Genomic DNA, 21,516 nt, shown 5'->3' on the forward strand with positions numbered 1-21,516 from the left:
TTTTGAAATTCTCATTTTTCTGGAAATGTACCCGTTATGATGCGAAAGTTATAAATATTAACACAGGAGCGATATGTGAAATATTTGATTGGTCTTGCATGAAATATTCGATTGGAGAGAGACCATCAGTATCGCAATTCTATGAGTGCTCCAGTTTGAGAAATACTAAATCCCTTGAACAAAGGTAGTGTCAGTGATTAAAATACCTTTGTTTCACGTGCTTAAGAATTACAACATGCGGCGGAAGTCATCCTAGTTATTGTCTTTATTTACCAAGCGCAGAATTCGAAACTTAACAGCTGCTTTTAGCAGACTGGCGCTAGTGACTCATTGCGTTCACCAAACTATGTGCTCATGTGTAACGCTCACATCGTTCACGAGCCGCAGTTTTCTCGCTGTTGTGCGCATATCTGTACATCGCTCAATGAGAAGCAATGCTAATTAATAGGTGAACAAAAATCTTTTGCATACGAATGATGGGAACCAACATAATCTGCGAATAAAATCAGTGCATGTCCCCAAAACTGTCAAGGGTGCGCATCGTGTTGATCACATGGTGTCGCAGCGGGTCGTCGGGTTCATGGCCTTTCCGGCGCCGCACTCGAACGCCTGCGCGAACTCCGGCATGTTGAGCAGGGGCACGTTGCAGCGGAGACGCGGGGGCGAGTACCTGCCGGGGCTTTGCTTCACCTCGCCAGCGCACCACTTGAAGCAGCTACTGGCGAAGAAGAGCTGCTCGTCGCTGAAGCGAGCCAGGCCCGGCGGCACCGCGGCGCGAGGCCGCGACGCGGCCCGGAACGCCCGGTACGCCTTGAGCATGCCGCCGCTGTCCGCAAAGTTCTCGGACAGGGCCTGCTCCCCGAAGTTGGCTCCGCCGGCGGACCAGGGTATCTCGTTGTACAGGCGGCGCAAGCACCGGAGCTTAGCCACGAACATCTCCTGGGAGACCGGTGTCCACCAGTTGTGGCGGAGTCCGTCCCGACCGTACAGACCGAGGTCCGGGTCGAACGCGTGCGTCATCTCGTGTCCCACGACGTGGCCCAGGCTGCCGTAGTTGTACGAGGCCGGGTAACCGGCGACGAAGAAGGGCGGGTACAGGATGGCCGCCGGGATGACCATCACGTGGTACACGGGCAGGTAGAACGCGTTGACCAGCGTCAGCGGCACGCTCACTTCATCTCCGGACTGCGCCGACCCGTTGGCGCGCAGGAACTTCTTGGCGTGGCGCAGCTCCGCCGAGCGCACCGCGAGAGCCATGTCCAGGTACGAGCCGCTCAGGGCGGGCACGTACGGGTAGAGGCGCCGAAGGGCGTCTTCCTGGGACAGCCCGTCGGGGATGCCCACGATGGCGTGCAGCGTGGTGAGCTTTTCCAGAGCGCCGCGCCGTGTCTCGTCGTCCATCCAGGACAGCGAAGCCATGCTCGAGTTGGCCACGGCGCGGATGTGTTGGAGGATGTCGCTCGCGTTGCGCACGGAGTCGCCCGGCAGCCAGCGACGGTTGAAGACGCGCGCGAAGGCGAACGGCATCACCGCGTCGCTGTCCATGTAGCAACGGCCGATCATGTAGCCCAGGGTGGTGGTGTCGGCGCCGGGCTCGGCGGCGAACTGGGCGCGCGCCAACGGGTACGAAGTCATGCTCGCCAGGTGCCGCGCCACGTGCCACGTGACGTAGGCGAGCAGTCCCGTGGTGTCCTCCACGCTGCCGACGAGGAGACCCAGGAGCCGCAGTAGACGCTTGTTCATTACGAAGATCTCGTCGTCTGGGCCCATCTCCACGGGCAAGTGCTGGTTGATGACCTACGGGTAATTTCCATGGTGACTTGATTCATTGCATCCAAAATGACTCCTGACGTATGTAATCATAGCACCGGTAGTAATGTACGCTGGTCAATCAGCTCCTAACGACCCAAACCTGGATGGCAAAACTTCATGAAAGAAAAGATTGCGTCGATTTTGAAGATTAGGTACACACCTGTCGAAGGAAATTTTTCTGCATCCATGCGATAAGTCAACATCACAGAGATAAACACAACATCAATTTTCACGGCTGCATGGTTCAAGCCTGGAAATGTACTTACGCGTCCGTGTGCTTAGAAAAACCCTCACCTTCAGCCACTCGGCAGATGACAGGTAAGGCCCCGTGATGTAGTCCAATTGCTCAATGACCACATACACCAGGTCGGCGTCGGGCCGCGAATCCATCATAGAGGGCACCATTGTCATCAGCACGTGGTTATCTAGCTGAAGAACCTGCAAATCCGTTTTCGCGCAACGCCTCTCAGACGTGCGAATAAATCAGTAAAAGTTGTAACAGCGGCGATGTACAAACAGCATACGGACCAAAAGGAATACTGTAAGTAACTAGGAGTCATGATCAGAATTATGCAGCTTATTTTATGCAAAAGCGTAAATATAGAACGAATTTTTCCTCTTTTTTTTCCGAGATTAAAAAGAATCATCTATAAAGGAGATCACGCCATACGACTAACATCCCTAGATCATGCTGACGAATGGCAACTTCGGTAACGATATAATTTCGGAGCAGTGCCGCATGAAGATGTACAAAGTGTGCACTAAAGTCCATTCAAAGCTTCATATACTGCGCAATAACGAAACGAAATATATAGTACGAATCCATAAATTCCAAGCCAAACGACCGCAAAACGCGTCTGTGGTGAACGTAAAAAATGCATTTCGCGAAAAACGCTGAAAGATGCATGTGGCTGGTGTCTACCTTCAGATACGTAAAAAATGGACTACACCGGCTAGCATGTATAGCTTACGCTAATACAAACAGCAGGTATTGTAGAGTACGAGACTGTAACTACTGCTTTTTTTAGTCGAAGGAAAGTCAGTCTATTTCCCTTTTCTGGCATCAAACACCTTCTCTGCCCCACTTGCCTCTTCCACGGCGCTCTTGGGCACTTTCGAGCCACTGAGGATGACCGAGGCGCGGTCGAAGTAGGCGAGCAGGGCGCCCTTCTCCTGGAGCGCGTTGCGCGCCATGAACCACTCCAGCATGTACGGGTTGCCGGAGAAGTGCAGGGTGCGGAAGCCCGGACGCTTGAAGTACGTGTCGACGCTCAGCTGGAAGAACACCGGCACGCCCCAGTCCAGGGATAGGGCGACCAGAACGTCCAGGGTCGCCAGTTTGGACCTTGGAGGAGAAGAAAGGCGAGGTGTATGTCTCGTTCTGGGTGGACACGTGAACCGCATCGTGACAGAGGAGGGAAAAGGAAAGGCTCTGAAATAGGGAGGAGAGAGAGAGAAAGGGGGAGAGAATGTGGAAAGGCAGGAAGGTTAACCAGGAAGGACCTCCAGGTTGGCTCCCCCGTACTCGGGGAGTGTGAAGAGGCGATGTAAGAGAAGTGGAAGTAGGTACAGGATAATAAGAAACGACATAAGGTAAGAACATGAGTGTTTCAAAGTGACAATAGGGTGCATGAACCACTCATTCATGAAATTCATTAGAATGGGCAATTTTATTGATTTATTCATTTAATCATCCTTTTCTTTCATCCATCATTACTAAGCCCTTTCATATCCCTAGCCAATAAACGCGAGCGTTGAGTAGAAGACGTCGAAAAATATGCGATTTTGAGGAGGTGCCGCTTCAACAAAAATAAAGCCAGTCACGCGGGGTGACGTAACAGCTGAGGTTATATTGGAAGCATGTCAGGCGACGAGGCCAAACGCACACTGGACATCCCGCTTAGACGGTCGAGTTGCACTGCTCGAGCTTCGGGCGCCAACTTCGATCAGCTACGGCGCAACTTCTATACCTGGCAACCGGATATGATGGTGCCCCCACAAAATATATGGGCTTCTGCGGGAGCCTACCCCGCGGGGTTCAAAAACCCAAGCCGATCTGACTACCAATACCCGCCGCGGTGGCTCAGTGGTTAGGGGGCTCGACTACTGATCCGGAGTTCCCGGGTTCGAACCCGACCGCGGCGGCTGCGTTTTTATGGAGGAAAAAACGCTAAGGCGCCCGTGTGCTGTGCGATGTCAGTGCACGTTAAAGATCCCCAGGTGGTCGAAATTATTCCGGAGCCCTCCACTACGGCACCTCATTCTTCATTTCTTCTTTCACTCCCTCTCTTATCCCTTCCCTTACGGCGCGGTTCAAGTGTCCAACGATATATGAGAAAGATACTGCGCCATTTTCCTTTCCCAAAAAAACCAATTATTATCTGACTACCAACCCATGCATATACAATCGCACAGGTCTCCATTCTTTTAGTAACGTGACGGAACGTCGACCAGGCGATCGTTCAACGCTCCATGCAGGAACGTAGAGGAAAAACAAACAAAATTACGGGCTTGCGCACAGTCCCACTCCACTGGGGCCGTGAGTCTAGGGCCACTGGCGCCCTGGGCTGTCTCAGTGCAGATCCTCTGTGAGGGCCCAGACTGGGGGTCCCACCCTGTACGCTCGAAACATGAATACACCTATATGAGAGTAAAAAGGAAAAGGGGAGTAAGCTGTCCTCTAACGCACTCCCTTCTGTAAAAGGGTGTGAATCAGAGGACAGCTTACCCTCTTTTCCTTCCTCTCTGTTTAGAGTGTACTATATATAGTGCCGGGGGGAGACTAGATGGGATAAGGCTGGCCAGGCTGGCATAAAACATGGGTAGTTTTAGTAGGAAATCGGGAGATGCCATTCTAATGACCTGGGTATAACCCGGCTCTTTCATGGTCATCATAATGACAGAAATAAATACTTCAATCCGTAATCGCAATTAATTCGACAAAAGAGTCGAATATTTGTGGCTGACTACCATTTTTATATGTCCAACAAACGGTAAAACCCTTGAAGCTGCGCTTTTTTTTTCTCCCCGCGACGCTAAGTTGAGCTATTGTCCTGTCGTCTCTGTCCTTTTTTCATTTGAACGCCTATTTAGCGCGCAGCGTTTCAAAAATGAACGTGTATCAACTAGCCCGTCAGAATGCCTTGCTAAGTCAAATGCCCACTTCTAGTCGATAGCGGAGCCGTGAAGACGGATTACTGGGGCATTCATCACACCCTGCCCTACTACCTCTGTTTTGTTTTTTCGCTCCCTGCACAGCACGCACCTAGCCTGAGGCGTGGGCCAGCTGAGGTTGAAGCGCTTCAGGAAGCCCTGCAGCTCGTCCATCCTGTGCTGCTCGTTGAAGGCCACCTGTGCGCAGCGCTGGAAGAGCAGCGACACCTGCTGGGACGGCAGCGCCTCCGCGCCTTCCTCCAGCACAAGGCTCATGATGGCGGCGGTGGCGACACGCTGCTGCAGAACCTACGAGTGACGTCATTGGGGCAGAAGCCGAACATGCGGGAGGAGAACGGCGCCTCGTAAAACAGAGACCTTGTGTAACATACCCAATAAAAGTTCGTCGCAAAACGTTGTTACGGAGTAAGCTTACAGCACTAGAGATAGAAGTAGTATTCTGAGGATATAAAGAATAAATCCCGTAAAACTCTCCCTCTTTTATGGCAAAGCGGAAGGAATTCGCATCACACCTCCCGCCTCAGTGAATGCACTAACTCCAAGTCACACCTGGAGCATAGGAACACGGATCGTACATTCCCTGTTTGCGGGTCCCTTATGATCCAGTTCAGCCGCCATAAATCGGGGAATTTATTTTAAACAGCCCTTTTACGTTTCAAAACGACATGATCATTCTTGCAAAATCCGAGAGTACCGTGCCAGGGCAAACTTGCTTGTGAATTCATTTTTTTTTTGTCAAGACTGTGCAAGAGTGGAATCACTTATTGGAAGTGCAAGTGAGCTCTGTTAATGAAGATGCCTTTTTTTGCAAATTTGTAACCCCCCTGTGTAACGCCTTGGGGCAATGCGGGGTAATTATTGAATAAAGAAGAAAGTAACTTACGATACGTTACGCAGCTTCAGCATAGCCGACAGGTGCTAGTGTAGACATAGCGAGGTGGGGACGCGGACCTGCCGCTGCACATCCCAAAGCTGGCACCCAAGTTATCAGATATCTCCAAATATCAAATCTTCATAGAAAAAACGGAATGTCTGCATTCAGATGTGCCCGAAGTTAAAAAAAAAAATCGTGCGTAGAGGCATATCATTTAAGCCAGGAATGGAAAGCCAACGCAAAAAATTGCTTCTTAAATTGACGTCGCCGTGTTTTATAGCACCTGTGGTATGGTTCCACTTAGTGTTTTCGTTTGCTTGTTTTGCAAGCGTGAGCGTTTCATACTTACTAAACCAACCTGCCTTGTTTACATAAAGACATCATGTGACCGCAGTGAGCAAAGGGAAAAATAATTGAGACTTCAAAGCCGCGTTGAGTCATGACTCAGACTTAGGACCGGGCACACATTCCATATTTAAGCACAGAGGAAGCTGGGAATTTTTTCTCTGCAATCTTGCCATGCTCCTTGCAATATTATCAATAGTTGATTAATTTTCTCTCAGTGGAAAATAATTACCGCCTGAAAGGCGGTAATGTCAGTTAATACGTCTCCGCTCTGCTAAATCCTTCTATTATCTTTAGGCGGCAGATAGACGCGTGAGTTTACTTCCACTACACAAATCGACGCAGGCAAGAAAATGCTTCGTACAAGTGTTATTGCAAGACCGTAGTACATCCGAGTAAGAGAGGCCCTACTCGTTATAATGCAAACAGATAAAAAGAGTAAACTTTTTATCCACCACTGCTATATGCCTACGCGGCACAACGGTTCTGCCGACTAACACTAAAAAATTAACAGACGATTTGGCATGACTAAGAGCGGAATATCGTGCAGTAGCAGTAGTTACGTTGGGCACTTAAGGCCCTTAAGTGCTAAAGAAATTTGATCTAAAGGCCTTCTACCTAAAGGTCTTTAGCCGGAGGGCGTTTATCATAAGCACTTTGCCCTAGAGGCATTTCACGTAAAGGCCTTTACCACAAATACGTTTGACCTAGAGGGCTTTACCCCGAAGGCATTTACCTTGAAGATCTCCACCCAGGCTTTCACCGAGTGAAGGCCCGCCAGGGCACACCTGGCACGTTGCCCACAACCCGGAGGACAGGTGGGACGCCCTCCACAAAGCAGGCTTAAGGGACGTGCTACGTATGCCCGAAATCGAAAAATGCGCCCAGTAGTGTTACGTTACGTAACACTACTAAAAACAGCACTAAAAACAGCACACGGCTCCCAAGACTCGCGAAGGCAGCGCTTTCAACAGCGAGCCCTTTTTCAGAGAATAACCCACCTGGAAGTGGCTGGATACGTCGGGGTTATCCCTCTGCCAGCCTCCGCAGACGTAGCCGTAGAAGTCCTGGCACGGGTCCCCCTTGGCGTCGATGAGCGATAGTTCCAGCGACGCGCTGGGGTCCATGCAGCCCGGGTCCGTGCAGCCGAGCGCGTAGGCACGCACAATGGCCGGCGCTGCGTAGGCCACGACCAGCATGAGCAGCGTCATGGCCGAGACGAATGCGCCGTAGCGAGTGAAGAGCAGCAGCGCCGTGTCCACCGAGAAGTCGCTGCTCTTGGCCGCCTCCTCGTCGCTGCCTTCGCTGGACGACGACAGTAGAGACAGGTCGGAGTTGAAGTCGTCGCCCCTGGAATTCGAGGGGGCGTAGCCCTGTTGCGTGGGGATCTGGGAGCCTTTGCCGCCTGCCGTCATGCCCGCAAGATTATTAGGGGCACCGCTAGTAGTCGCGACAGAATTCCAGACGAATGCAGAATGAAGGGGTGCGGATTTCTTCTTCGTCTGGCTCGTGGACAACGGCAGCGCGTGAGGCTCATACCTATCTCGTGAAGCAAGAGTTGGGTCCATAAAACAGCGTTTTTAGATATTGTGCTGACCATTGATAGAAGTCAACATATCGTGGCATGTCTGAAAACAAATGAACACGTTCTCGTTGGCATCCAGTGCTGAGATAACCGACAGATTCGTTGACTTCGTCTTGACTTTTCTCGATCAAAATTTCGTGTGTAAAGATTGTAAACAATAGAAGGAGGAATAGGACCAACGTGGCTGCAAAAGAGGAAAAGCTCGACCCGTGTAGCTTGCCCCCTCATTCTGCTAATTGCCCAAAGTCTGGAGGCGCTAGAGCACAAGCCGCCAGTGATATATCTCGCTCATTTCATCAACCTTTTTCAATGTATGGTACCCAGCATTTACACATTATGAAGTGTGCTAATAATTTGCCTCCAAAAGCCCCAATAGTGCAGTCACGCAAAATAGTCACCGGCGCATGCTGATGGTCTACATGCTCCCGGCTGCGTCCTGAAAGTACAGTCGTGAGAAATATGACAAAGAACAAATTTTTTCCACAATGTTGCGAATTCTCTAGTTTTTTCTTGACTAAACTTGAGAATGACTTCTGGATATTATGCGATAAGAAGAAAACTGGATATAAAAATCAAAAACTCTCATTGTCACACACAATTATGGAGAAATCAATAAATGAATGCTCGACCTTAGTTTCCTCTCCTATTTCTCAACACTGTATAGGCACAGGTGAATGCTCTGTCATCGGCCAGAAGTTTGCAGCGTGCCTTGAAAAAATGGGCAGCTCGTCGTCTCGTCTGCGCCTTTCGTTATACATGCGCAGCAAGGCTACAGTACGGAAGTGACATGCCACCGTCACATGGAACGAGTTATTCTACTACGCACCAGTTCACAAATCTGCCTGGTCGAAGTCCAACATGAACCCACAAAAACCTGGCCCTTACTCCTCAACCCTTGCACGTGTTCCTTACCAACTCACTTTAGCTGTATAGGACAAAGTACGTGCAGACGACACTTTACGAAGTGCACAAGTGTGGAAGACACACATTTTGGACACCTCCACTCGCCTGCGTGGGTCTTCTTGGCATCCCAGAAACCAATGTTGCCTCTCGCGCCGGCCATTCCCAATCCAGGCGCACCGCCAATCATCATTCCAGACCTTATACTAGGCAAAACATGAAATGGGCAAATAAATTGCTGTTTAAGCTGTACCGCAGGCAACCCTGGCAAAGCAGCGCGCAAACACGCGACAGAAAACAACACAATATACCAGTGGAGCTCTTCGCAAGCTCCTAAAAGAGCTTATAAGCTCAAGAAGTTCTCCACCTTACCGCCACACCTCGCCACCGTTTTAAGATTAAATGGCGCCTTGGTGAAAAGCCTGGCATCTGAATTAGTTAACCAGCAGATTCAAAACCGTACGACTCCAAATTTGGCTGGTGTGGAAAACAAAAAAAAGGGCCCACACTTAGCTGATGAGAACGTAGCACGAGGACAAAAAGTAAGCAAACACTTGAAATTAACACTTATAAAAGGCGAGCAGTCGCACACGACAAAGTCACGAGATGGCGGGACTACGGCGGTCTAGGTCGTCAGCTAGCTACGAGCAAGCAGCAGAAAAGGCAAAGCGGATGGCGTAAGAGCCGCTGTCTGCTGCTTTGAGCGAAAGCGAGCGCAATTCTTTTTTTCGCAAAAATAAAAAGTTGCGCTTTCCAACCAAACTACACAACTAAAATATTTTTAAAATCACGAACTAACCCAGCGTTTTAAGTGCTTATAAACGACAAATATGCAACCAATTATTTTTCTCTTATTTGTGCTTGCCCACACACTTCATTTTGGCGTTTCAGTTCTTCTGCAAGCTTAATTGATGTCGCTGGCGCTTGGTTCCGAACATTATTCGAGCTCCGTCTTCGCGACCTATGTAAATTTACCTTGTCTTAGGTACCGAAAACAGTGTAGAGACTGCGTACCAGTTGGTCCCCTTCTTTGGGCTGTGTGCCATCTTAAGCATGTATGATACCACCACAGGCTTCATGCCATTGTTTTATGTCCTTCTGCGCGCTTTTTTTATCTTTTGGAGCAGGGTTTCTATGGATGAATAAAACTCCTTATTAGTCTCCAATAGACTATTATCGATCCAGGATAGGTGGACCTCCTAGTCCAGCAGTCCATTGGCCTTCAGCGCTGATTAAGACCTGTTCACTTACCGCCGTCCGGATCGCACAAAGTTAGCCTGCCTTGTCCTATCCGGACACTTGGTATTTAAAGCTCTCGTTGATTTTGTGCTGGCACGACTTCATGAGCGCAGAAATGCAAAACTTGCAATGTCGACCACGACATCAATAGATAAAGATTCTTGGCAGACGCAGGAGCGCGCCGTAGCAAGCGAAATTATGGAAGCTTTTCTTATAAATAATACGTGCATCTGCTTTGGTGACACTTCAGTAACGTTGTACAGAAGATGTTGATGCTGATGAATTTTTATGGCGCAAGGGCATCAGTGGCCAAAGAGCGCAATGGCACAAAGCTTTTTCTTCTTACTTGAGGTGGGGTTTAAAACCCATTTACAATGCATTTCACCCTAAAGAAGCCGAGCACCAGGCCAGAGGAAAGCTTGTATCCGTTGTATCACCGATGGGTACCCGGCGGCACTGGGGATCGAACCCCGCACCTTCCGCATATGAGGCGGATGCTCAAACGGCTGCGGTGACCTAGTCGTACAGAAGTGAACTAATATTTTTTAACTCTGTCTTGTAGAGTGTGTTGATGACTACACGTTTTTTTTTCAGGGGTGACGTGAAGACATCTTACACGCATACGCCGACTTTTCTGTATTTAGTAGCAACAGCGCCCAAATAAATCAGTTGTCCATTTGTGCTTGCCCTCCCTGTCTGTCTTTCTTTGTGTGGTGTTTTTAGTGCAATTCCTTAAGTCTTTACAAGACGATATCCAACTATCCCGACAACGTTTGCTAAAGTTTCCAGAGGACGTTGACACGCTAGTCTGGTTGGATATACATATATCCGTCGAACCACGTTGCAAGCAGTGTTTGCGGCAGCACTGACGCCTAGCCCACCGACATGTGCGGCTGTGCACGGCACCAATTGCCTTAGCCTATCACCCACTTCCCGTGGAAAGTAAAAGCAAACTGCCCTGTTTTATTATTCTTTTTTTTTTGCTAGCTCCTATACGCGCGGCGCGAACAGCTGCGACAAAACACACGTGCATAGTGCCACGCAGTGGAAAGCTTGTTTTTTTTTCGCAGCACTGTATCCTTACAGGCCGCCTATAGAGAAGCTGAACATGATCGTGCAACGCCGGGCGTTATAGGCATATAGACTTTAAGATGATTTTCGCGTGGCCCGTCTTGGCGTGGATGTCGCTTCCCATTCTGCTGTGGGTGGCATTCTACATGTAAGTTATTTGCGTACACCGCCGATCGCTAGTGTCCGCATCCCTCTCGCTTCACGAGCCAGACAACAAGCGACGTAGCAACGGAAGTGCGTGACTGCGGCCTATTTTTCTTATAGCTTTTCCGTCGTTGGCAGGCGATATGAAGGGTCCTCTTCTTTTTCACACTGTACCTATTGAGTTGCAAGTGCAGTAGGAGAATTCTGATTACAAGACAAGTAACAGGGTCCCACCGTCACGACGTTTATGGACCAAGCTGCTATAGTTCAACGCGATTATGTACTCCTTTTGATCGACTCATGGGATGATCATTAACCATAATCAAACTGGAAGTTTTCTTTTAATTTCCAGTCTAATCAATATGGCAGCGTAATGCTTTGATAAACTGACCCCCGATTTTTCTCTTCTTGCATCACCTTGATGGGTATTGTGCGTGTATCGAAGCAAGCGCTGAGAATACGAAATGTTCAACTGATTTGCTCCTTTACGTTTTGCCTGATTGTTTTGTTTTTCATTAGCACTTAAAAGTGCATTCGTGTATTTAAACTTGCCATCACAACTAAACTCCTCTCGCATATTTCTCCAGAGCATGCATGTTACACACAAATCACCAGCCAGAATTACAATAGACTTCGTAGATGCTTGACGTATACAACTTTTGACTCTGAAATATGGGACGAGATTCAGAAAAGCAGTTTAAGGACTTGGAAGTGTCAGGATTGGGCCCTGTCGACCACGCAGAGATGATGACACGGTTTTCGGCTTGCATGAATAGGAGTCGTGCATTTCGCTCCTACTTTGTACCACTTTTAAGGGAACTGTAATCTGCCAGCGTCGTCACGCACGTCCCGAGAAATCCCCACTTATGCGACGAACGCATTCAAAGCTATCTAAGGTCAATAGGCGTTCTCTGTCGCCATTTACCTTTTCATTATTAACAGATGGAAATGAATGTCTTCGTCTTTCCCATAACGCCGACACGTTTAGACATGATCCCCGCCAGCTGACGATGAAGTTATGCGACCAGGTCACTATCTCAATATACCTCCGTGGAAGAAGGAAGGCGAAGCATTGTCTTCCCTCAGTTTCGGAAATAAGAGCGACCGTGGCCCACACCTTAGTCACGGGTCGTGAGAACATAGACGCTGCTTAAATTCTCTGCATGGTTTTGCTCCTTCTTTTTAGGTATTCTTCGCGACACAGACATTACTGGAGAAATCAGGGTATTCCTTATGAAGAATTTTCTATTTTATCTATGGCCACAAGCCCCTATCACAAAGAGGTGAGTTAAATAGAAGGCATTGTGTACAGGTGATGAAACTGCATAAAATTGTTCCTCTGAGACCATCCGTCAGCAGTTACCCATGCCGCTGGGGCCCAACAAATTTTGGCTACATCGCGCCAAAATACATGCGCTTTGAGAAGCTTGCAGGCAAAGCAACATCTCCAGTGGACGTAACTCGTCGAAATAGCCAGAATTTGTTGGGCCACGACGCCGAGGGTAACAGTGTTTTCGAAATTTTAAAACATGATATGGCTATTACTAAGGACCAATATTAATGGCCGCCATCTTGAATTTGAGAAACCGAAACTATGCCGCCATTTCTTCCTTCGACGTCATACTCACATAGTTCCACCTGTATCCACCATATTGGACGTGACGTCATCATTAGCACGCGGTAGTTTGGTGCTTCTACAATGTTATAGTAGATGGCGCTACAAGCCTCAATGCCAGATGCACTGTTTTCTAGTTGAAGCCACAGATGGCGCTTTGATTTCAGGTTGGTAGGAGACCGCACGAAATGTCGAAACGTAATGAGTAAGAGATGGCGCTCTTTAAAGAAAGTAAAACGAGAAAAATGCTGCAGTATTATTTGTGCAGGTGATGCCCTGCTTTCTTTGACAGCACAACAAGCTATCTCTAGTTAGGTGCTTCATAAATAAAGTTTCTGCATCTAGGAAGAACTGTAGAGCAGCGACCTGTGAAACGTACTCGACAACACACAGAGATGGGTGAAATTAACTTTAGTTCAGCTTTAGGTGTGGAAGCACGTGAGCTTTTGCGTGGTACGCCTTTATTCCCGGGCACATTGTGCCTTTATCAGCGACGTATGAAACCTACCACCAAAAAATCAACAAGCCTAAAGCCAGGCAAAGAGCAGTGCTTTTACATTGAGATCAAGCAATCACCCTGATCTGTTGTTGGTTTTGATATGACTTGCGTGCGGGTATCACTACAACGAGTATGATGTGATCCTACAAGGCTTACACTATATCGGCTAAGTGGGAAAAAGTTTGAAAGCCTCGTTTTTGGTTTCCTGCAGAGGTAACCGTTCGGATGACAAAGTATTAAGCAGTACGCTACTCATACACACACGCTGGTGTTTCCGTTTTCGAAAATACTAGTCGAAAGGTCCTGATATACACTATTTACAGCGTAACAGTGTAAAGGCTCGGCACAGGAGCCGACAGCATAACGGCTTCTCTGGAGGGGGCTCGCTCGGTGACGAACGCTGATGACCCGGTCTTAATAATATAATAATTAAGACCAGGTCATCAGCGTTCGTCACCGAGCAAGATGACCCAGTCGCTGCGTCTCTCTCCTCTTCTCCGATGGCCGGGCTAGCTTTAGGCTGTACCTGCGCTGGTAACCGAGAATGTCCAGCTTCGGCCGGTATATACTCTAATACAACGGTCACCTGCGGTTCACGCCGGCCCCGGGCACGTTCCAGGCGCGTTGCCGCCTCGCGTAAGGCAGCGATGTGAGCATGCTCTGCTTTGATCCACGGCGTCTAGCTTCAGCAGAGTGCCAGCGGAACGAACTTTTGCTGTAAAAGTTTTGGCACAACAATGACAAAATGAAAGAAGGGCGCACGTGCTCTGGCCATAAATGTACAAGCAACACAGTTTAGAAAACTTCCTTCTTCCGAACATTATTAATACTCACACTTTGTTTGAACAGTATTAGAAATACCCGCGCCTGCGACACGCCTGCATCAAACCACTTCGACTATGCTCTCACGCATGCGCTATAAACGAGCTTCTTTCATCCGTTTTCTTGCAGTCATTTCCTGGGGAAAGAGACTTACAACTCTTAAAGAGGCGCGGAAGAGTGTATGGGTGAGCGGTGCACACTTTTATGAACAACATTGAACGGTGTTAAAGGGACACTGAACACAGACTGCAGTCGACTTAGATCGATAAATTACTGGCTCCGGCGATGAGGCTGTTTTTTTTTTTTTTACTGAAAACTGAGTTCTTAGAAAAGACTTAAAAATGAAAGGCATGTGCCACCAACACAGGCAATTTCAACTAATGAACTTCGGAATAGAAAAGTGGGTTTTGTTTTGCAACTGCTAGTTTTCTTGAAGCCCAGAACAAAGACGCAATGAAGAAAGACTAAGCGCAGAAAAGGAAATAGAGCCAATTCCACCAAAGTGGACCCTATAAGCATCCAACACACTGTTTGAGATTCCCCCATTCTTGTGCGCATTTATTAGCAGGGACTTTGCTGTTAGGACCACGAACGTTGTCTATAGTAACTCTAATGCATTGTTAGGGATGCAAATTATAATTAAGCACATCTGCAACGTTCGGTTGGCGGTAGCCTGCATTTTGGTGGCGGCTACATTACACCGCTCGCCTCTTCTCATCCCGCAATGCGCCGCGAGTGACATTCTATACTATCGTTAACTAAGAATCTGAATGGCGAAACAAGTCGTCGAACTTGGAAATTTTTACGCAATAATATTGTCCTCTACTGCAAAAAAAGGCAAAACCACGCAACGACTAAATAGTGGACTTATCGTGAACAAAAGCCAGATAAAGTTGTGCTCAGTGTACCCTTCAATGAGTTGAGGTGGAAAACTGAGAATATATTACGAGAATATTCCATGACAATATTTACGGATTTCTTTCTTCCTTCAGTACGTTTGAAGGCAGCATGCCGGCTCTTTGCGTTAGCGACCCAGCACTTATCAAGGACATATTCATCAAGAATTTCGCCTCCATCTCGTCAACGTCAGTGCGTATTAGTACCTCCTACGCTGAATTTGTTTTGGGCAATGGGTATGGAAGAAAAATAAAGAAGCGGCCTTCTGGGACAAGAGAATAAGGAGATCTACTGAACAAAAAACAATATTTTATGAAGGATTATTGAGAAGTAAACTTTAGTTGTGTGTGCCAACCCTGCTTTTTCTTTATAACATTACGATATAAAAGTGCGGCTTAAATAATAAAAAATGCAGCTAGGGAAAACGCCAAGGCCAGACAGAGGGAAGCCCGGTTACTTTCGACACCATGCTGAATAAACTGCAAATGTAACCTGCAATCGGTAAATGAAAAGGAACGTGAATCAGTTCATCATTATAAATGCAAATTATGCATTATAAAAATTTAAAAAAAAAATAAAAAATAAAAACCGCGGGTTGGTTAACCAGCTTGTGTTTTATTTGTCTTAGTCTCAAGGCGGTCTTCGCCATTTACGAAACGTGGCATTTTCATCGCGAAACTAATCTTAACATTCAGTGTCAAATTCATGCTTTTTTTTCTTTTGACGTAAAATTTAGGAAGTACGCGCCCACTCCTATTAAGCAACCCTTGGCTAGTGTCATCGCTCATTTATTACGCGTTATTTTACTCCCACTGTCTGAAGTGCTGTTATTGTTCTACAAACGTACAGTAGAACTTCCAAGAGACCATAGTGCTTCTGCTCACGTATCCTCAATGCAGTCGCCATTTTACAGCATGGCCTATGGTTTCAACGGAATCTCGCCTTGAGTTCGCATGCATAGATATGCGTCGGCAGAAGCTGCCTTTCCTAGCCAGGGGAACTCACCGGAGGCTCTGCTCTGCAAGGCATCTGTGATGCAAGTTGTTAACCCTCTTATGTGCCACAATACGCGTATGTAATGTCATGAAGCGTTGTCTCCCACCCTATATACATAAAAACTGCGCAAAAGAAGGCTCACAGAAAAGAAACATACGGGACAGTTTCTTTTGTGTGCCCGTCTTTCGCGCAGCTTTAATGCTGGAAGAAATTCGCACCAGCTAGCACCCTACCGCACTTTTCTGGGTTATCCTCCAGGCACATAAGGTGTCTGAATAACGGATGTTGGTCAAATGTTTAAAGGAATCCCCCAAGATTTCGTAGAAATCTGTATAACTTTCCATTGCAGCCGCATGGTTACGCTTAGGCGGAGGCAATAAGTAATTGCTGCCTTATTATTATAGCGGATGTTCTGTAAACCGTGCAAGCCAACATTCTGGACTTGCTTTATAGAAAAAGGGCGGGGCATATGAGCGCTTTACACCTCGAAGATTAAGCGTTTATAGGTAGACTACGAAAAAAAGAAGAAACGAGAAAAATGAGCGCTTATACTGCACGGCTCATGCAGATGTAAATCCAAAAAAGTTTTGTTGAAAGCGACTTTAGCTTAGAAATTTATTTCCTCTGCATGTACTGCTTGATATTAATTGGCGCACTGTGTAACTCGCATGTTCTGACTTGGGCTGCCTGTATCTATACAAAGCTGCATCCCAAGGGTCTGTGAAATCAAGTCTTTTTCGCTGATACTGAATTCCAGAAAATTTCGACTGCAGATGCATGTACGTACATTCGCGGTCGTAATAATACCAAGCACACCTCTGAGATAAAATCCTTCTTACACCTTACCTATTGAACATTACGTGGCACTTAATACACATACCAGGAAATTGTGCTAGTATACGCTCGCACGCAAACAGAAGAAATTTTTATACATCTTCCCTCGCCCCCCCCGTAAAGCGTGAGAAGAATTCGAACAGTGTAGCCTGCTCCGTGTTATTCTGGACGCGACTATATTTTCGTTTTCGTGCGGAGCCAGAGTCTTTGTTTCTCTATTAGGCTGGTGAATTCTTTGATCCTGTGTTGGACAATATGCTCAGCCTGTGCCCGTTCGAAGTCTGGCGTAGAATTCGTCCACTGCTGCTCCCAGCTTTCGCGACCAGAAACTTGCGAAAGGTACGTAATCAACTGAGAAGTGCAATTTTCTGTCACGGTCTTAGCGCGGATTGAAGGAGGGGGAGGGGAAGTGTTGGTGCAGGAAGAAGGCAGGCGTGCTGACTCGTCCAACGGAATGCGAATCATATCCGAATATGGGAAATAAAAAAGAAAGAGCACTTTGGTGCAGAAAGCGGTTAGGTTTATATATTAAAAATTTTATCCACTGACTCCCCGTCACAATTCATGCCCACCCACGGTATTGAAGAACTGCAGTTGCGAAAGCAAAATTTTCTATTAGATTTTCTTTCTTTAGTGCGTAACAATGCACTCAAACTTGACTTTTCACCCTATCTTTCCCCAATGTCATTAAGTAGTACACGACACTACCACGAAGATTAACTATCTCCGTATTTTGCACAGACCAATTTGTTTGAGTTTTCCTTCTTTCCGCGCACCATAAACGACTGGAACTCATTAATCGAACCTCATCAACACCCAGAAAACTAACCTCTGTACGTTAACGTTGTTCCATGATAGTTTACAATGTTCTTGATGTATTACTCAATTGATGTTTTTTCCTTCTATGTTATTTCTCACGAACTGTGTATTTTTTTGTTGCTATGATATTACATTGTATTTATGTGCCCTTCCTGCCTGGACCTAACCATGGTCTGCAGTATTTACTAAAATAAAAATAAAATCCCGTTAGGTTTGATAACCACTGTTTGGCTGGTTGCCACACCAAGCGAAGAAAGGTTCAGTCCAACGGTTTTAGACAAGCGTCCATAGGTTGAGCAAGTTTTAAGCAACAGGTTAATTAACATCAACTTCATGGCCGTGTGGCTGTAATCTATAGCTGCTAACACTGCAACCATATTACTAAGCTCAAGTGAATGTTAATGATGCTTCTTCTGTTGGATCAAAACAATTTTAGTTGAAAACTCAAAAGCAAATAATTTGAGAAATTCATCCTCTCAGTTCAAAGAATTCCAGTATTTCTTTCAATACTTTTTTTTCAGATGAACGGCATTCTGCAAGAATGTGCGCGGAAAACAGCTCAGCGTTTGATAAACTTCGCAGACACGGATGAATGCGTTGATGCTGACAAGTAAGTGAGCCGGCGACGTGGTTCTTGCTCGCAGCGGAGTGCATGCTAAGAGCGCGATGCTGAGGATTCCACTAGTGGGCTGCTTTTACTCGCTCACGACTCAACTACAATGGCAAAGGATAGGGTTAATTGGAGAGACATGGGAGAGGCCTTTGCCCTGCAGTGGGTGTAGTCAGGCTGGTGGTGGTGGTGATGATGGTGATTATGATGATGATGATGATGATGATGACGATGATGATGACTCAACTACACAAGTCCACCAGGCGCTGAGAATGCATGGTTTCTCACTATCTTGTTCTCCGTAGAAGTTATCAAAGCGTCTCTATTGTAGAGAAAACCATCTGGAGTGGCCAGAAATGCCAATGAAGGATCGGCTTTTGTTTAGTTAGCTCGCGCTCTAAGTGCAGGGCTACTGTAAGAGACCTTTACTTTGTTTACTATGTTTAGTTTTTAGCCGACCGGTCACGATGGCTCATTGCATGCGACATTGGGCTTTCTTAAAACCACGCCGTGGGTTGTTTTCTCCTGCCGCGGTGATCAAAGTTCAATGCAGCGAAGTGAAGTGTTTAGTCGACGCACATTTAAGTGCTCCGAATGTTAGAGATTGCTAAGAAATTTAGTAGAAAGATGACTGACGCCGACCAGGTTAATTTTTGAAAAACACGACATTTCGGGACCGGCTCGGTCCCTTCTTCACGGTGTGACTATGGGCGAGGCTGGTTGGCGTCAGTCATCTTTCTACTAAATTAATTTTCCCAACCAGACAGACTTCTGTCAAATGCTTTCTTTTGAGTTTATACGCCAAGACTTCAGCATCGAGACCATGCAGCTTGTAAAGCGATATATCAACGTGACCAAGGGTGTTGCAGTCTTCCGGACTCACCTCGATTTCAACAAGACCTGCACGGAAAAGGACGTGATACCCGTGAGTCTTCGCCTCAATCGACAGGTACCATGGTTTGCGGCCATTGACCCGGAGGTATTCAACACGAGGGCTTAAAAAGCCAAGCTGCGCCTCGCCCGTAGTCACACCGTGAAGAAGGAATCGAGCCGGTCCCGGAACGTCGTGCTTTTCAAAAATTAACCTGGTTGGCGTCAGTCATTTTTCTACTAAATTAATTTTCCCAACCAGACAGACTTCTGTCAAATGTTTTCTTTTGCTAAGAAATGCCTTATTAAGGGTTCAAAATCTCTTAATCAGTGATTAGTCAGTCACTTGCCCCTTGCAGAGCGTTACGCCGCTTTTGAAGTGCCTTTTCTTTCTCCACACAGTGTTTTCGGCCACTACACGGCGGAAATTATTGCGCGATGCGCGTTCGGAGTCGATGTGGACTACTTTGAGATGGACGAGTTTGTGAAGCGGACACTGTCAACGAAGAGAGCAGCACCACTGCGGAAAGCAATTACACGTAAGAATTGGTGACTGTTTCTTCACCGAAATGAGATGGGGAGCTATGGACGTTGTGCAGAGGTGATTCTTCTCATGAAAAATGCGCATCCGACTGAGTCTAAAAATCACTTATGCGAAGCAGTTCAGAGGGATTTAAGAAGGGTCCAAGAAACATCGATCCCGTCTCTCCATTCCTCGTGGTCACATTACCAGTGTACGAGCTATAGAAAAACTTTGGGTGAAAGTATGGCGCTGAAACATCTACCACTACTCTAGAAAATAACCTCAAGACTGCTTCGCATGCAAGCGAAAACGCTAGCGATTCCCGTGGCCGCGGCACAAAAGCAGCTTTGAGTCGTCGCGGCGGCTCGAGCGTCCGGAGCGACGAGGTTCCAATTCTCTGCGACGCGCCGCTGAATCGCTCGATTCACTTGCACGTGGCCCAGCCTTCGGTCGTGCATCACGGCGCTTGTAACAAAAAAAAAAAAAACGCAGTGAAAGAACAAACGGCCGATCATGGAAATGTGATGCGAAAAACCTGCGTCAGCACAGTGTCGCCTTCGCTGCGCGTTTTCAACGCGTTGCCTCCAACTCAGCTGCTTGAACTGCTGCACCAATGCGTGGCTGCTGGCACCGCTGAGTGCTGACGTCTTGCTGTTCCCGACGCCGTGACCGCCTTAGCCCTCTCAATTCGACACGCCGAGCACACCGTACTGTTGCGACGTTTTCGCTATTCGGGGGAGCGGGAGCATCAATCGCAAACGCAATCTCGAGCACAACTGAGCGCAGCGCGAGGCTCGATGTGCAGAGCTGGCGCGCGACGTCAGTGGTGTGATGCAACGAACCACCCCGGTTTGCTTTCCGCTCCGCGCCTCCTTCTCGCACTCCTCCGGTGGAACTCAGACGCAAGCGCTAGTTGAGCTCCGCCCCGCTAGGGGCGCTGCGGTGGTGACTTCGCATAGACAACTTACCACCGCGACGTTGGCGAAAGGGGCCCATAACGCGGTCACATTAAAAACGCTACTATAAGAAAGCGAGAACCAATGCCGAGAACTAAAGCTTTATAAAATATGTGTAACTCTATTATAGTACCATCAAATTCTACCAATGTAATAAGCTACGCTTCACCTCCAAGATTAGTGGCTATGTATAATAAGCGGCATTGTTTTTCTGTGGGAATCCATATGGCCTTGTTTTCCACTTCCTTTTGAAATTCTCGTCAGAAAGGCGCTTAAGCCGCGACGAAGTAATTGATGCCCTTTTCTGCGCAGATCTTTCTCCAACCATCTCGAAAATTTTAAAAGTTGGACCTGTCAATCCTCGTTACGCCCAATTCGCCAAACACAAGGCGATAACTCTGATCCAACGCCGAAATCCTCGTAGTAATGTAAGTGAATATGCTTTTACACTGCACACGTCTAAATAATTAAACATAAGTTAATTAAAATATGCTTATTTCATACTGCAGAACTTGCTATATTTATTATCGCCTAATTTTAAGCCTAAGAAGCTGCTTATGTTTACAAATAGAGAACGAGTCAACTAGCTTTAGGAAAATAAGCAAAGTTTGTCAACTGCTTTTATTAAGCCAGTACATACAGCCGGATGAAATTATGCACTTTCACATTTTACCTGATAGAATTTTTTCAAGTTCCCGTAGGAAGCGTGATCCAACGAAGCAAAATTACCAAACCACCAGAAACGGCGAATCAAAATGCTAGCTGGTCGCTTAACTCCGTCTTCCTGTACATCACTGTTGACTGGACAGCGCGAACGGGCCCGAACATCTCAATTACGACTGTAGCGCTCTAAATGTTTGAATTGGTGGCATAAAGATCGCTTAAAGTATTCTTCGTGAATATATTATGACTTTGGCCTGTGTGGTGCGTA

The 21,516-nt window shown here is 47.2% G+C and overlaps 2 protein-coding genes across 2 annotated transcripts; one reads left to right on the forward strand and one right to left on the reverse strand.

Moving 5' to 3' along the window:
* Positions 1–460: 460 nt before the first annotated feature.
* LOC144094718 (endothelin-converting enzyme homolog) lies at positions 461–2,227 on the reverse strand. The gene is made up of 2 exons (XM_077628632.1): positions 2,107–2,227; positions 461–1,797 (listed from the first exon to the last, which is right to left on the reverse strand). The coding sequence occupies exons 1-2, from the start codon at positions 2,221–2,223 to the stop codon at positions 550–552; spliced, it is 1,365 nt and encodes a 454-aa protein (XP_077484758.1). The 5' UTR covers positions 2,224–2,227; the 3' UTR covers positions 461–549.
* An 8,799-nt stretch (positions 2,228–11,026) lies between these two features.
* LOC144095275 (cytochrome P450 3A8-like) lies at positions 11,027–19,659 on the forward strand. The gene is made up of 7 exons (XM_077629053.1): positions 11,027–11,148; positions 12,331–12,427; positions 14,210–14,265; positions 15,073–15,169; positions 17,030–17,146; positions 18,148–18,236; positions 19,509–19,659. Exons 1-7 carry the CDS (start codon positions 11,081–11,083, stop codon positions 19,657–19,659), a joined length of 675 nt encoding a protein of 224 aa, XP_077485179.1. The 5' UTR covers positions 11,027–11,080.
* Positions 19,660–21,516: the final 1,857 nt, after the last annotated feature.

This window comes from Amblyomma americanum, chromosome 6, assembly GCF_052857255.1.
Source record: "Amblyomma americanum isolate KBUSLIRL-KWMA chromosome 6, ASM5285725v1, whole genome shotgun sequence".
Lineage (NCBI taxonomy): Eukaryota > Metazoa > Arthropoda > Arachnida > Ixodida > Ixodidae > Amblyomma > Amblyomma americanum.

Bases quoted from the DNA above. Each gene is read 5' to 3' on its own strand.
- LOC144094718 (XM_077628632.1), bottom strand. From the start codon at position 2,223: ATGACAATGGTGCCCTCTATGATGGATTCGCGGCCCGACGCCGACCTG. The intron at 1,798-2,106 runs GTGAGGGTTTTT...AATTACCCGTAG, and splicing joins CATCTGCCGAGTGGCTGAAG to GTCATCAACCAGCACTTGCC.
- LOC144095275 (XM_077629053.1), top strand. From the start codon at position 11,081: ATGATTTTCGCGTGGCCCGTCTTGGCGTGGATGTCGCTTCCCATTCTG. The intron at 17,147-18,147 runs GTACGTAATCAA...CTTTTTTTTCAG, and splicing joins CGACCAGAAACTTGCGAAAG to ATGAACGGCATTCTGCAAGA. The intron at 18,237-19,508 runs GTAAGTGAGCCG...TTCTCCACACAG, and splicing joins GAATGCGTTGATGCTGACAA to TGTTTTCGGCCACTACACGG.